This window comes from Aptenodytes patagonicus, chromosome 2 (assembly GCF_965638725.1).
Source record: "Aptenodytes patagonicus chromosome 2, bAptPat1.pri.cur, whole genome shotgun sequence".
In the NCBI taxonomy this organism is placed as follows: Eukaryota; Metazoa; Chordata; class Aves; order Sphenisciformes; family Spheniscidae; genus Aptenodytes; species Aptenodytes patagonicus.
In genome coordinates this window covers 145,498,632-145,512,989 of record NC_134950.1, presented here as the reverse complement: position 1 = coordinate 145,512,989, position 14,358 = coordinate 145,498,632, and the positions used below count along the sequence as shown (strand labels likewise).

Genomic DNA, 14,358 nt, shown 5'->3' with positions numbered 1-14,358 from the left:
TTCATGTACACAGTTTAGTGCTCACTTCATCCACAACCCCGAACTAGCGTCCAGTCCATTTAGGTACCCAAGCTTGCTTGCCCAATTCATGTACTAAAACCAGGACCCCGCTGATCGGGACGCCTGCCCCACTTCCTCACCTGACCACGTTGGGGTGCTCGAACGTCTCCAGGTGCCTCAAAACTGCCACCTCTCGGATGGTGGACAGCGGCATGCCCTCCTCACTGGTCTGCACCCGTACCCGCTTCAGCGCAACAAAGCGACCTCCGTTCTTCAAGTCTCGGGCTTTGAACACTTTCCCGTAGGCTCCTTCCCCAATCTCAGCCACACATTCATACTGCTGGTCAGCCAGGTTTGTGCTGTCCTTATCCATGCTGGCGCTGCTCCTCTTCCTCCCGTGCTCCAAGTGCCTCAGGGCAGCTCTTGGTCTCACTCGCTTTCTGAAAACCAGTACTTTGCTCGGGTTGCAGATACGCCGTGCACTTGGTACCTCTGCCAGAGGGGCAGTAGGAAGCTCTTGCCCTCCTGTTCTCGTTCCTCTTCTGTATGGGCCCCAATGTGCCTCCTTTTTCGGCCACCAGGAATTATCATACAGTCTTTAGGAGCATTGTGTGTGTAAGGCCAATTAGATCTGGAGGACAAATCAAGCAAGAAAAGTGAGTTTAGTTTACTTCATTACTTTGCATCATTCAAAACCCGAGAAAATTAAGCTAATATAGTAGATAGCTACATGCAAAGCAACAACGTGGTGCAAAGGAAGATGTGAACTGCCAGGGTGACACATGTATCAACGTTCCTGCATGGATGACACAACACAACATAGTTATCATGGTCTGCACAGAAGGCTACAACACGCAGCTACAGAGCAACCACGTGCTGTGGGATTCTCCTGAGCAATGGGCTGAATACGACAACCCTGTGAGACACGGATGATGGGGATAGCAAAGCTAACTATGCATGTGTGAGAGGAAGTTATGTCCAGGAACTTATGTCAGGATTGCAGGACTCAAAGATTTCTTCGGTGCACATGGTGGGGTCTTGGAAATATATCCCATGTTATATTACTGTTACTTATTCGTAAATGATAGCACCTGGAGGTTTCAGCCTTGATCTGCTCTCCCCTGTGCTAAGCCCTGCATGAACACATCGCAAGAGATAAGTTCCTGCCTCAAAGCGCCTGTGGGGAGGAGAAATATGTACATACTTAAATGACGATAATGATATGTTACCGAGCATTGTGTGCTAGAGGTAGATTCAGAAATGTACACTAGCAAACTTAAGAACATGCAAGGGTTTTGGCCGCGGATACTGCTACCACTGGATGTCTGACTGGCAGTTCCTTGCAGGACAGCGTGATGAAAGATGGTCTTCAGGAACAGCACGCTCTGCAGTGTAGTGCATGAGGCCGGAGAGCAGAAGTACTTCCTTCTGCATCCAGTTTCATCCACGCTTTCTGCAGGACTGTGGGCAAATCCTCTCCCCTCAGAGAGCTCGACATCAATCCTCTCCTTTCCCCCTGCCCCTTTTTAAAATATAACGATATTGTGACCTCCGGGGCTGTAACCCTCTCCTACACTGCATTTTACCGTGCCAGGATTAAAGTGCCCCAGATAGCTCAGTCGGGGATCCCCTAACTTGAATCCACACATAAAGCCAGAGGCATTTTTTACATTTATGCTGATCTTACACCTTAGCTGCAGATGAAAAGAAGAGCAGTCTGAAGGAAACCTGTGCCCGCTGCTCACCGCTTTTTCCCGGCTGCAGCCAGGGGCACCACCCTGCCCCACTGACTTCGGCCGCCACCACCAGCTGCCTCCGCACCGCCCCGTCCAGCGGGCAACCCCGCGCCCCCCGCACCTCCGCGCCCGCAGCATCACCGGGCGGCACCGAGCGCGGACCGCCGCGCCCCGTCCCCGCCGCCGCGGGGGGACACCTGCCCCGGAGCCCCCCGGCGGGGCCGCCCGCGCCCCGCGTCCCGCGCCGCGCCGCTGCGGAGGGCGCCCCCCGGCGGCGGGCACCGGCGGCGCGCGTGTGCGTGGCCGCGGGGGCGGCGGGCCCGCCTCGGCGCGGCCGCTGCGCCGGGTGGAAAGTTACCGCTCGGCCTCCCCGGGCGCGGCGGGACACCGGGGGCGCCCTTCGGTGCCCCCCCCCCCCCCCACCTCGGCACCGAGCTCCCCTCCGCGGGCGCCCCACACGCGGCGGGGGGGGGGCGGCGGGGGACACGCGAGGAACCGCGTCCCCCCGCTCGCTCTCAGGGGACAGAGGAGGGGGCCCGGCTCGGCTGCTCGGCAGGACGCTGAGGGGACCCCCGCGGCGACTCCCCGGGAGGGCACACACACCCCCCCCCCGCGGCCCCCTCCGCGGCCGCCGACACGGGGGGCGCCCCCACGCCGACCCTGACGGGGGTGCGGCGGCACCGCGGGGCGAGCTGCCCCCGGCCCCGGCCGCCGAAGGCACGCGTCCGCGGTGCCGTCCGCCGGGGGGTGCGCGGCGTGGGCTCCCCGGGTCGGGCGGGGGGCGGCGTGTGGGCCACGCCGCTGGGCCGGGTGCGCGGCGCACATGGGCGCCCCGCGTTACCTGGTGTGCGCCACGGCCGCCTCCACCGCCACCAGATCCCCAAATAATCCTCAGCCCCGGGGGGGGGGGGGGGGGGGTGTTGGGGAGGGAGGGGGTGAGTCCTCCCTAAAACAAACCTCCCATTGAGCGAGGCGGGGTGGAGAGCCGGCCCGGGGTCTGCCCCTTCACATGGCGATGTCTCCGGCAGGTCCCGGCAGCGGCCGCCCGGGCCACACAGGTAGCTGCTCCGCGGCTCGGCCGCCCTCGGCTCGCATCCTCCCGCCGCCGCCGCCGCCGCCGCCGGGCTGCACCTTGGCGCAGAAGGCAGCTCGCACTCGTCCCCCAGCCCGCTCCTCCCGCCCCCACCCTGCCCGGGGAAAATGAAAACGCGAAATAAAAATCGCGGCCGGCGGCCCCCGGGGAGCTGCAGCGCCGCGACCGCAGCCCCGCCGGCCGCAGCCTGCCGGTGCGGGGCTCGGGCACCGGCCCTCGGCGTTGCCGCTGCTCCGCCGCTGCCCCCGGCGCTGCGCTGCGCTGCGCTGCGCTGCCTCTCCTCGCTCGCTCCCTCAGCCTCTGTTCAGCCTGGGAGCAGCAGCAGCTTGCTTTTTTTTTTTTTTCCCCTCTCCTCAACTTTTTTTTTCCCCTTGCTTTCCCACGCTGGCTGAATGTGACTTGACCCCGTTTCAAAAAAGTTTGACATAGTGCTTCAACATTTCCGCATTCCTCCCCGACTACAAAGGCTGCAGCCGCCTCCTTCTGCTTTCTGTCTCTGCTCTCTGTCTTCACACTCAATGAAATCCTTCATGTGCCTCTGCCAAAGGCAGCCGCATACCGCAAGGGTCGCCGCGAGCGCCGCGGCCAGGCATGGCCCGGGGCGAGGCGCCCCGGGGGGTCCCGGCAGGGCCCGGCCCCGGCCCCGGCCCCGGCCCCGGCCCCGGCCCCGGCCCCGCCGCCGCCGTGCTCGGCGCTGCACGGACGCGGGCTCAGCCGGCTGCGGCAGCACTGAGAAGCCTGACTCATTCCTAGGGCTCAGCGTGCAAGGCGCTGGGAAATAACCCTTTGGGGGTTTTGGGTTGGTTTTTTTTTCCCCTTCCTGGGGAATAACCATATTTTTTTTTCTCCGGGAAAAGGCGGATTCTTCTGGGCTTTTTTGCTACTTTCCATTCACAGAGAGCGCAGAGCTCCGGCAGGAAGTAAGCGCTCATGAATGCTTTCGGGAAGCACCAAGAAACTTCGTTGCTGAAGACGTCCCTCCGCCCCCCCAGCAAAGTCTTTGCCCCGACAGGGTTGCAGCTGGAGATGCACGGGGCAGGGGGGCGAGGAGGGCAGGCTGTGCGGAGGAGCTGGGCACGTAGTCAGCCTGTTCTCCGATGCGGAGAACATTTTGTAGGGAGCCGATTCCTATAAATATTGAAATTCACCGCAGAAAAAAAATCACGAAACAGATGCCGATCTACTCCGTCTCCACGGGGGAAAACACACATCCGGAGTGCCTAATTCCCAGTTCTCCCAGCTGGTACCCTCCAGCACATGCTTTTCTGGACCTCAAGGATGATTATGGTCCAGCTCCAGAACCAGCTCTTACAGTGGTTTAACTGGGAGGGAGTGGACCCAGATCCCCTCTTAGGATGGGAAGCGTAATTTAACTAAGTGGGTTTATAACTCAAAAAGTGTATGTCGAGGACTTGGCATCATACACCGATTTAGAATGAGTAAAAAAATAGGTACAATACTGTACAAATGAAAAGAATTCATATCAGAAAGCAGCATATAACACAATTACTCTATCTGGACTTACAGTGCTACCAAGCATACATGAACTCCTATAGCTTAAATAAAATTTGTTTTCCTGGCTTCAAAACTGACCCCAGCAATTTCACATGCCCTTCCTATTTCTGAGAGGTTTAGAAGCAGCACCTGGGGGCTGGTGAGGGGAAACTGGCTGAGAGCGGAAGGGAGACCTCTGATTTCCCCTGGAGAAAAGAGGGAGCTGGTACCACTCACCCCTTCAAGGAAAAGGCCAGTGGCATGTGAGTGTTTGCAGGATACCATGCATGCTTTGCAATAACTTATTTTATGCTCATAATATATTTTAGTTTAAAACACAGAAATTCCTCAACAACTTCTGAAGTCCAGGATGTTTCAGAAAAGGATGCTGAAGTTAATGGCAAACCCCTTGACCTTTAAATGTGAAAGTGTCAAAGATTCAAATATTCAGATCAAATTTTTTTTTTAAAGATGTGAAAAATCACATCACATTCAAGGTTCATATAGACATACACTACCTCCCTCCATTTCTCTGTTTTGTAACGATTATGGTTTTCTTAAATGTATCTTTTTCTTTTTCTTTTTCTCTTTTTCCTTTTCTTTTTCTTTTTCTTTTTCTTTTTCTTTTTCTTTTTTTCTTTTTCTTTTTCTTTTTCTTTTTCTTTTTCTTTTTCTTTTTCTTTTTCTTTTTCTTTTTCTTTTTCTTTTTCTTTTTCTTTTTCTTTTTCTCTTTTTCTTTTTCTTTTTCTTTTTTCCTTTTTCTTTTTCTTTTTCTTTTTCTTTTTCTTTTTCTTTTTCTTTTTCTTTTTCTTTTTCTTTTTTCTTTTTCTTTTTCTTTTTCTTTCTCCTTCTTTCCCTTTCTTTCTTTCTTTCTTTCTTTCTTTCTTTCTTTCTTTCTTTCTTTCTTTCTTTCTTTCTTTCTCTTTCTTTCTTTCTTTCTTTCTTTCTTTCTTTCTTTCTTTCTTTCTTTCTTTCTTTCTTTCTTTCTTTCTTTCTTTCTTTCTCTTTCTTTCTTTCTTTCTTTCTTTCTTTCTTTCTTTCTTTCTTTCTTTCTTTCTTTCTTTCTTTCTTTCTTTCTTTCTTCTTTCTTTTCCCTTTTTTCTTTCTCTTTCTTTTTCTTCCCTTTTCTTCCTTTTCCCTTTCCTTTCCTTTCCTTGCCTTTCCTTTCCTTTCCTTTCGGCAGCTGTAACAAGCTTGGTACACAAAACCCTCCTCAGATTCCAAGGGCATTACCTGTCTCACTTTACATGCAAAAGGCTTCACTTTTGGGGAAGGAGAAGTGAAGTCTTGGTTGCTGTCTCTCCCTGAAGATCTCTGGATCTTTAAACTCCAGTCGGGCTCTGTTCCGGAGAAGGGACTGAGGGACTGAAGGGCACCGGGTCATTTGGCCAGGTAAATGTGCAGCTTCACGTTCAGGATGAACGTGGAAGGGAGATTTCTGCAGATCCCTGACATTTACCTCTGTGCTCAAATGTGCTGATTTATCAACCTCCTAACAAACAGTGTTCAACACAAACTCACCCTTTCATCCCATATTCTCCCAATGTTTTGGGGGAGTGTATGTAATGGTTCTGTCCTTTAGAAGTGTTTTATCTGCCTTTCTGTGTGGTGATGTCAGTAGAGATTGCCATGGGAGATTATAATGCTCATGCTGTCAAAGAGAATGAATTTAAAACATAAAAGTGCCACATACTTAATGTGGCTTTATATGACCCTCAGATTTTTTTCAGGGACTTTTAAAAAAATGATGTGACTCTTTTTTTTCTTTCTCTCCACCTGAAGATCAGGTAATCAAACTACTTTGTCTCCCAAAGTAGAGTTCAAAGAAGCTATACAAACCTCTGAAAGGACCTAAACCAATTTTCTCAATTTTCTTTATATAAAAGTTAAGTGATTTCGGGAAGAAATTTCCGAACGTGATTAATTATAAACATCAGCTAAAATGGATGGTATTACAAATAATTTGTTGTAGAGGCTGAAATTACTTACCTGAATTGTCGGAATTCTTTGAAAATACAAAATCTACTACATTTGTTTTAAAGTTCAAAGTCAAGAAGATGTTTCAAATAATATACATTTTAGAATAGTTATAAATCATCAAAAAATACACTTTAAATAAAGGGGATTTTTCTTTTCATAACAACATTTAAAAATGTTTAATCTTTTGTTTTCATGAAAGCAACATTCTCCTTTTAACGTTTCTGGTTTAGAATAGGTAAGTATACATTTATTTTTTATCAACAGCGGAGGTTTCCCCCTAGAGAAATTAATAAATCCCTTATTTCTTTCATAATTGAAAACATCTTAATTTTTAGAAATTTACAGCTATTTTGAGAAATTAATGTTTTAAGAAGCTTAGTAAATATTGTTATGAAATGAATTCCGAATACCATTTGTTGCTAATTCTAAACTTACTTAATTCTGAAGTATTTTTTGTTCTGGAAAAACAAAAATTCGGGAATGTGTATCAAAAGAGGAAGAAAAGAAATTTCTTTCTACATCACTGTTTTCCAATTTTCCATCAACTATTTCTTTGCGAAAATATGTTTTCCAATATTTTTCAATTCCAGTATTTTTAATTCTAGTATTTTTTTAAAATCACAGCGAAAAAGAGAAACAACTTCTACTGCAATGCATTTAAAAAGGAAAATTCTAATGTAGTATTTGAATTGGAATTAAATTGCAATCAAACTCCACTAAAACCAAAAAGAAATTATGATACATGCTGTATAGAAATCATTTTCATAAAATGAGGTCTGTAATGTTTTGCTGGAAATAATGAATAAGCCAGCGGTGTGGAAATGGATAACAAGCAATTACCAGAATGAGTATAAAGCAGTTGATTAAAATAAGCTGGTAGTGGTGGGCAATACCAAGAAGTGTGATGAATAGACTAAGACTTTCAGAAAGGATGAGACACAGTGTATTGTTTTGCTTGGTGTATTTTATCTGTGTTTCGGGAACAGCTGAGGTTCTGCTGGGGATTCACAGTTTGATCTTACAAGAAGTGTTCTACAAAACAGCATGAAACTTCCTTTTCAAAGTACAGATTTTCATAAAGCTTTTGGAAAATAGTTTGCTTTGATTATGGTGTTATTGCCCGCTCTTGTTTGTTAACTTGCATCTTCAGTCTCAGTTCATGTGATTTTTAACCAATTTTTCTGGGCATTTATCCTCCAGAAAACACCTGAACTGATGAGAGACCAACTATTGTTGGAGTAGAGAGACATCAGTCAACTATTGTGAATATGAATATTTAGAACCTGCAGGAGCCGGTTCTAAATTTGTTTTAAAATGGTAGCATAAATTATGGCTTTTTAGAAGTTCCCTTTAGCAAGCCAAAAGAGGTCTTATAAACAAAACAATTAGTATTTATACCGCGTAGAAAATTATTCCTGAAAACGTGTTTCAGATATCACGTCGCATATCGAACTTGGGAAATAGTTATTTTCACCTATCATTAGCTGTGTTATATGTGTGTGAAAATGGACTATAAATATATACTAAATATTTTAAAGCTTAATGAAGCATAGACATAATGAGAAATGTGATATAACTGAACACTAAGAATTAATTCCAATGTGAATTATTAAAATATTTTCCATATGTACCTTCTTAGATAGTTGAACAAGAACACAAAGAAAATCTAAATCATATTTACAGAAAAATAATTCTTTAACATTCACATAATGTTTTAACTAATTCAAGTTAGAGAAAATACTGTCTAATCCATGGAAAATGCATGCAGCCACTGCATAATTGGCAGTGATTAAGGTATCTAAGCCAATTACAGTATGATTGTTTAGTTTATTTTTCTTTTTCTTTCAATCAGAGCCTGTGTTTATAGCAGATAATTTTATGTTTTACAAATTGTATCTTTCCATTATTACAGTAATGAACTATACTGTGGGGCTGTTGTTTCTTAGTACAAAGAACCATAACATAATGTTAGGCATTTAAGCATACACATATTTCCCCATATTTGTTTGTGTATGCTTCAGTAATTACCAGTCGCAGGAGTGGCCAAGAAACGTGCCATGTGAAAAGCATGCCTACAACTAACACAAGCCTGTTTGCTCCAATAGCGTCTGAATACTCCAAGGAATGCACCTGAGTGAATCCACCAGCCGTATTTCCTTATCCAGCTCTTAAGGCAAGAGCCAGCAAACTTCACTGGCTTTCTTCAGAAAGCTGACTTCGGGGATTATTACACAATGGAAGATCAAGGGCAAAATGTACACCTACTGTCAAGAAAACAGCTCGCTATTTGTATTTGCATCGTTCCCTCAAAGCTTTAGCTAGGAACTGGGTCCCCTCTTGCACTCCACGCTATGCAGCATCATGCTGAAAGGTAGTCTTTGCACCAAACTGCTTGCAGTCAGAGCCAGGCAAATGGAAGGATAGAGAAGGGGAAGGATTTGCTGAAAATCACACTGCAGATCAGTAGGGAAAAAATAGAGCAAGAAGATGGAGATTTATGGAGCCCTGATCCTATGATCTAGCACAGGGGTAGATAAACTGTGGCATGCACGCTGCAGACGGTGTCCAAGGTGGTGGGGTCCTGGTGGCACGTTTTACACCATGGGACTGGCAGCCGGGCTGTGCCGCTGTGGAACCTGTAGGTAATCCAAATCCCTAACAGGAGTGACTGGGGAAGCAAGCCAGCGGGGTCTGCTGAGACGGGCACTGCCAGCTCATCCCGGGACCCCGCGGCATGCAGCACAAGGTGGGACTCCCGAGGAGCCAGTGCCATCTCCCATCTGTGGTGTCTTGCTGGCACTCTTCCTTTCAGCTCAGAGTGCTGAGCCGAGGGGTATCTGTCTTGGCCTCAAGATTAAGATTTTTTTGGAACCAGGCTCATAGAGGCAGAAATATCGGCCACCCTGAAGTTGGCAGTAGCCAGCGATTGAGGGACACAGTAAAGAAGGGACCCGTGTTTTATTTTCTTACAAGTGTTTTTCCTATTTTTCAGTCATTGCTCATTGGCATTATATTCTACACTTTATAGCAATATTTGGCATGGGTAAGATTCTTCCCTCTTCCTTTCTGCTATCTTTATTTGTTTTAGTGGCTTTTACATCTGCTTCAGATAAGTGTATTTACATCTGTGCATATATATTCAGTGCATGGCCATATCTTTTTTTCTTCACGCCTTTTGATGAACGCTTATTCTTAATCTCTGTTTTCCATTCAGTGTAGGAGAGAAGTGGAGACAGATCTTTAGCTGTGAAAACTGATGTTGTCCGTGGAAGCTTTCAAAGAAAACCCTGTTTGATTTGTACACCATAATCCTAAACTTTGTGTGTCATTCGGGTCTTAAGAAATGACTCACAGTATGACTTATTTTAGAGTGTAGCTGTGATCAGGAAAGTTGGCCACAGAATATAGGACTTTACTCAGCTGATCTGGCCCCGAGTAAACATAGTATTATCTGTTGGTAACAGTGACTAATACAAGATTTTATAAATTTTTCTTCTGTTAGTGTTTCACAGAAAAGGAACAGACTTTGAATGTAGATAATGCATGGACCAAGTTCTTAGACATGTTCCAGTTGTGGGTTTCCTTCTGTCATGCAGAAAGAACCTACCTTATCCCAGAGCCCACACGGCGTTTATCCGGTGGGTGGCCAGTAAGCCTTTTTTGTGCTGCACTTGGGAATTATGTAAATTTGATCTGGAAATCGCCAGTTCACCCAGAACGCCAGCATGCCATCTGTATAGTCACACTTTGGAGAGAAATTGCATATTTGTTCCTGCTTAATGAAAAATGCAGTGACGTTTGTCATAGCGTGCTAGAAAAACTGGTGTACGAGATAGGAACATGCCCAAAGTATGACATCACTGTAAGTTAACGAACATTTAGCCAATAAATCAAATAGAAGTAGGACCACATACAACCTCTGGTATCAGCCAGTAAAAATAAATGTAATGAAAATTAAGTTGAAATTATGTAGCATTTGACTGCAGAAAAAATGAATAGTGTAAAACTGCTGGGAGCTGGTGAGAAACTGCTGCCCTGAAGCACCAAAGAAGCATCGTGTCATATCAGTCAAGTGATGGAAGGGATAAGGAATGGCTGCCATTCAGCAGCTGCAATAGGGAGCTGTGTTTTGTTATGGAGAAATAACTGAGAGTTACGTTGTATCATCGATTGATTTATACGGGTCTATCATCAGATCTGTGCTGTTCATTGATCTATATCAGGAAACGATTGGCTTAATTTACAGCACAGATCTATGTTAGGCATTAAAAAACACTTTCTAAAGACAAGCATATAGTTAAGTACAAGTATTCCAACACAGGGTCAGGCAACCACAAGAGGCAAACATCGTTTGGGACTGATCTAATCCTGCTCCAGAGAACTGGGATGGACTAGGTCATTCTGAGATCATCTCCCGTCTAGCTGTATGCGTTTCTGATTACATACCGTTCCTGAGTACAAAGACAGTAATAGTATATAAGCATCAACAACAGCTGTCACAGAATGCATAACATTTCGGATGAGAAAGTCATTTTACGTATTCTGGAAAAGCACTGGGAACATGGAAGCCCTGTAGCTAACTGCTCTCTAACGTTTAGTAGCAAGTGTTTAATACTGATCACTCTGCCTACAGCATCACACCAGTGCACGCACCTCTGTTTCTTCCCAGTTAGGTGGTAATTGCATAGCAACGATTTGGAAAGGGGAAAACTTGGTCTGCCTTACACAATTCCATGGATTAGAAAGCTGGGATAAGAAGGAAGGCAGAACTTTAAGAGCAACCAAAATTAGTAGGAATGACAACAAATTATACCAGCCAGTATAATTTACCTGTATTTGGCACGCAGTGATGCCACTTACGTGTAAACTGTTATAAATGACAAGCACAATGCTCCGAATGTTGCTAATAGGTATATTTACCTATCACATCATCTAAAATATCCATGCACTTTAAATTATAAACTTTATTAGGTAAAGGTATATATTTATACACTATATATATTACACTGCCTACAAAATCGACTATATTATTCTTGTCTCTATGAAGTTATACCTATGTAATGTTGAAGGAATAGTTGCCTTTTTGAGTGGTATGGAGGCTGTTGTGGATTCTTCATCTCGCCCTATTGCCATAGGGTAAGGACTGATGGCTTCTGGTAAACAATTCTTTGACATTGCCCATGACATAGGCTTAGAAATACAGTGCTATTGAATCCAAATTGTCACTGTTACTGATTTTATTATACTGCACATTTGTGTAGACCTCAATATTTCTATAGCAGGCACAAAATGCAATGTACGCTGAAGTCATGTAGGTAACAGTGGCTATAAAATGTTGCTGTCCACTGTTTTAAAGGAAAACTAGACTTTGCAAATAGCGGGCAGGTGTGTTTTCAGGATAAAAGCACTTCTGCCAGTATTCTGTAGAGTATAATGTGATCTCATTGCACACGGATTTACATGCATAACTTCTATTAAAATCAATCAATGTTACTTGCATAAATGCCCTTGCTTGTCCACAGGAATAATGTATCCCTTAAGGCTGCAATACAGTTTAATCTGTTTAGTAAATGTAATGTAATACTACAGTATGAAAAATACTTGGGAAACTAATGTTGAGCATGCACTAACTCATTTTAGGAACATTCCAGATTCATAAATACATGAGCTGTTTATTATCCACACATACCAGAAAGCTTCTATCAAATATAATTATGCAGTAGATTATGTACAAAGGATGCCTGCCAATATTCCCTGCTTGTACGACCACTATTATAGGATGGTCAGTTCTGAGTATGCAGTCTGGCCTTCATCAAGAGATACTCTCCTTAAGCTGTTTTAGAAAATTAATTTTTTGTCTTCATGCCTGGTGCAAGCGATGGGCAGTAGTTATTAAAAGCCAATATTGATGTCAGGATGCCACATTTCTAATTTCTATACCAAGCAGAGGAGGTAAACATGGGATTTCAGGTACCAGATAATGGCAACAACCAATTTAAAAAAAAAAAAAAAAGAACAGCTACACTGGGTCAGAACAAAGATCTCTGTAGTACAGTCTCTGACAGTGGTTAATAATGTATGCCTAGGAGAAGAGTTTGTGTAGTACTATCGGTTCCCTGCTCTACTACTACTTTTCCAAGATAAAGAAAATTGTCTGACGCCTAGAACTAGGGATTAAAATCCCAAAGTTCAAGTTCCTAGCCTTGCCACTGCTATTAGTACATAAAGCTGAGCAAGTAAGAAACAGTGTGTGCACCAGCTCAGCCATTGCTAACGTGATTCCCTTATCCCTGTTTCACAGGGTGAAGACTGTGAAGGGTCCTACACAAGGGAGCACTGTCATTACTTATGACAGTGAAGTAAAGCCATTATTTATCTCTTCCTAGCTAAGAATATCCCAAACTTTAATAGGAAATTGCATCACCTTTCAAGCGTGGGTGTACATAGGCGCACATGCGTGTACACACACAGCTCAAATATTTTGCTCTGAACAAGATCTAACATCGCTGACAAAACCTCACCAGGTATTAAAAAGAGATGACATTAAAAGGCAAAATAATTACCTGAGGGTTAAACTGTATAATTGCATATTTTGTGATAATGTAAATATATTGAAATCAGATTTAATAAATGACAAAGTTATGAATAAAATTGTACTGAATATTTGGGCTCCTTCTAAGCTGAGAGACCTGGGAGTGCTGCAGTACTCCATGTCAGGGCAAGACCAGGGTGTGTACAACTCCCTCTTCCTCCTCCTTTCCCTATTCTCTATGCCCCACTTTCTGCAGAAAGTAAACCCAGATTTCTGGGCTGGACAGGACCTGTGGCACCTTCCCGCCAGGACCGAGAGACAGAACCCAGTGATTTACTGGGGTTCCTCACTGCAGATCAGCTTAGATGTACTTCTGAGATTTCTAACACCTGACTAACAGCTGTTTTATTATTTTTTTATTTCCTAAAAGCTTTGCCATGTCAAAATTTACTGCACATATTTTCTAAGTACTTAGGGAAAAAACAAACCAGAAGCAAGAACAGAAACCAATAAAGGAGATGATAGGTGTATACAGCCTGCTTCATCCAGCCTGTCCATTATTGGTGTAAGAGCAGCTCTTATTGAAATCTTTCTAAGTCGCTCTGCTTCACGGATTAAACTTCCTTGATCTGTTTTTATGTCACAACTGAAAACATTGACCAGATCTACCCTTTGGCACAGTTCAGAAGTAAACTTCTCCATACTATTCTATGACTGAATGTTTCAGTTTATTCTTATATATGGCTCAATTCCAGGAAAGACTAATGCATCAAAATGTAACTTGCAAGGAATTTGGATGTCCAGACTTATAATCACAGTCCCAAAACCTCCCACTCTCCTACTGCTTAAACTGAAGTATGCCGAATTCAGTAATTCAGGTTTCTGCATTTGGGGATACAGCTGTTTCCAGAAATGTCCGATAGTAATGTAGTACAAAAGTCATTAAGATAGTAATTTTAAAAATCTACGAAGAACAGTAGGCTTCTCATAAGTCTATCTGAAGGCAGAAGTTAGACTGGTTTCTTTCCAAGTATACGTTTACATATTGTTTCCACAGTCCTTGAAAGCTCTTAACGGTTACAAGTAACAGCTTTGCCGTTAACACCTGCCATTCAGAGAAAACCAGATTGTTGCAGTTAAAAACTAAAGGTGTTCTTATATTTATTGTATAGTTAGAGTACTTTCCCATACTTAAACCACTGTTTATCAGAGACTAATTATCCAAAGGATTTTATTGCAAGATAAGAATCTTACTGCAATTTTCACTTTTTTATTGCATGAACATGCGGTGGCTAAAATACAAACACGCTGCATAGGACTGCCTTTTCTCTTGAAACCATGCCTCAAGGAAAAAAAAAGTCAGGTGGCACCACAGAAAATATTGCTTCTGTCAAGGTTCCTTCTATCAGCTTCAGTCTCCTTAGGCAAATGTGATTCCTTTTCTTTGCTCTTCTAAAAACAGTGTAAAAGGTTGGGATCACATGACAGATGTTTTTCTTACCATGCTTTGCATCACCAAAGAA

At 44.2% G+C, this 14,358-nt stretch overlaps 1 protein-coding gene across 1 annotated transcript in view; it reads right to left on the bottom strand.

Annotated features, from left to right (window-relative positions):
• The window catches only part of CDK6 (cyclin dependent kinase 6), a 130,062-nt gene extending 127,281 nt beyond the window's left edge, over window positions 1–2,781 (bottom strand). Inside the window, exons 1-2 of the mRNA XM_076331511.1 lie at window positions 2,694–2,781; window positions 141–631 (exon numbers count right to left, since the gene is read on the bottom strand). Of these exons, the coding sequence (XP_076187626.1) occupies window positions 141–373 (233 nt within the window). The 5' untranslated portion in view covers window positions 374–631; window positions 2,694–2,781. The remainder of the gene's footprint in view (window positions 1–140; window positions 632–2,693) is intronic.
• Between the last annotated feature and the right edge of the window lie 11,577 nt (window positions 2,782–14,358).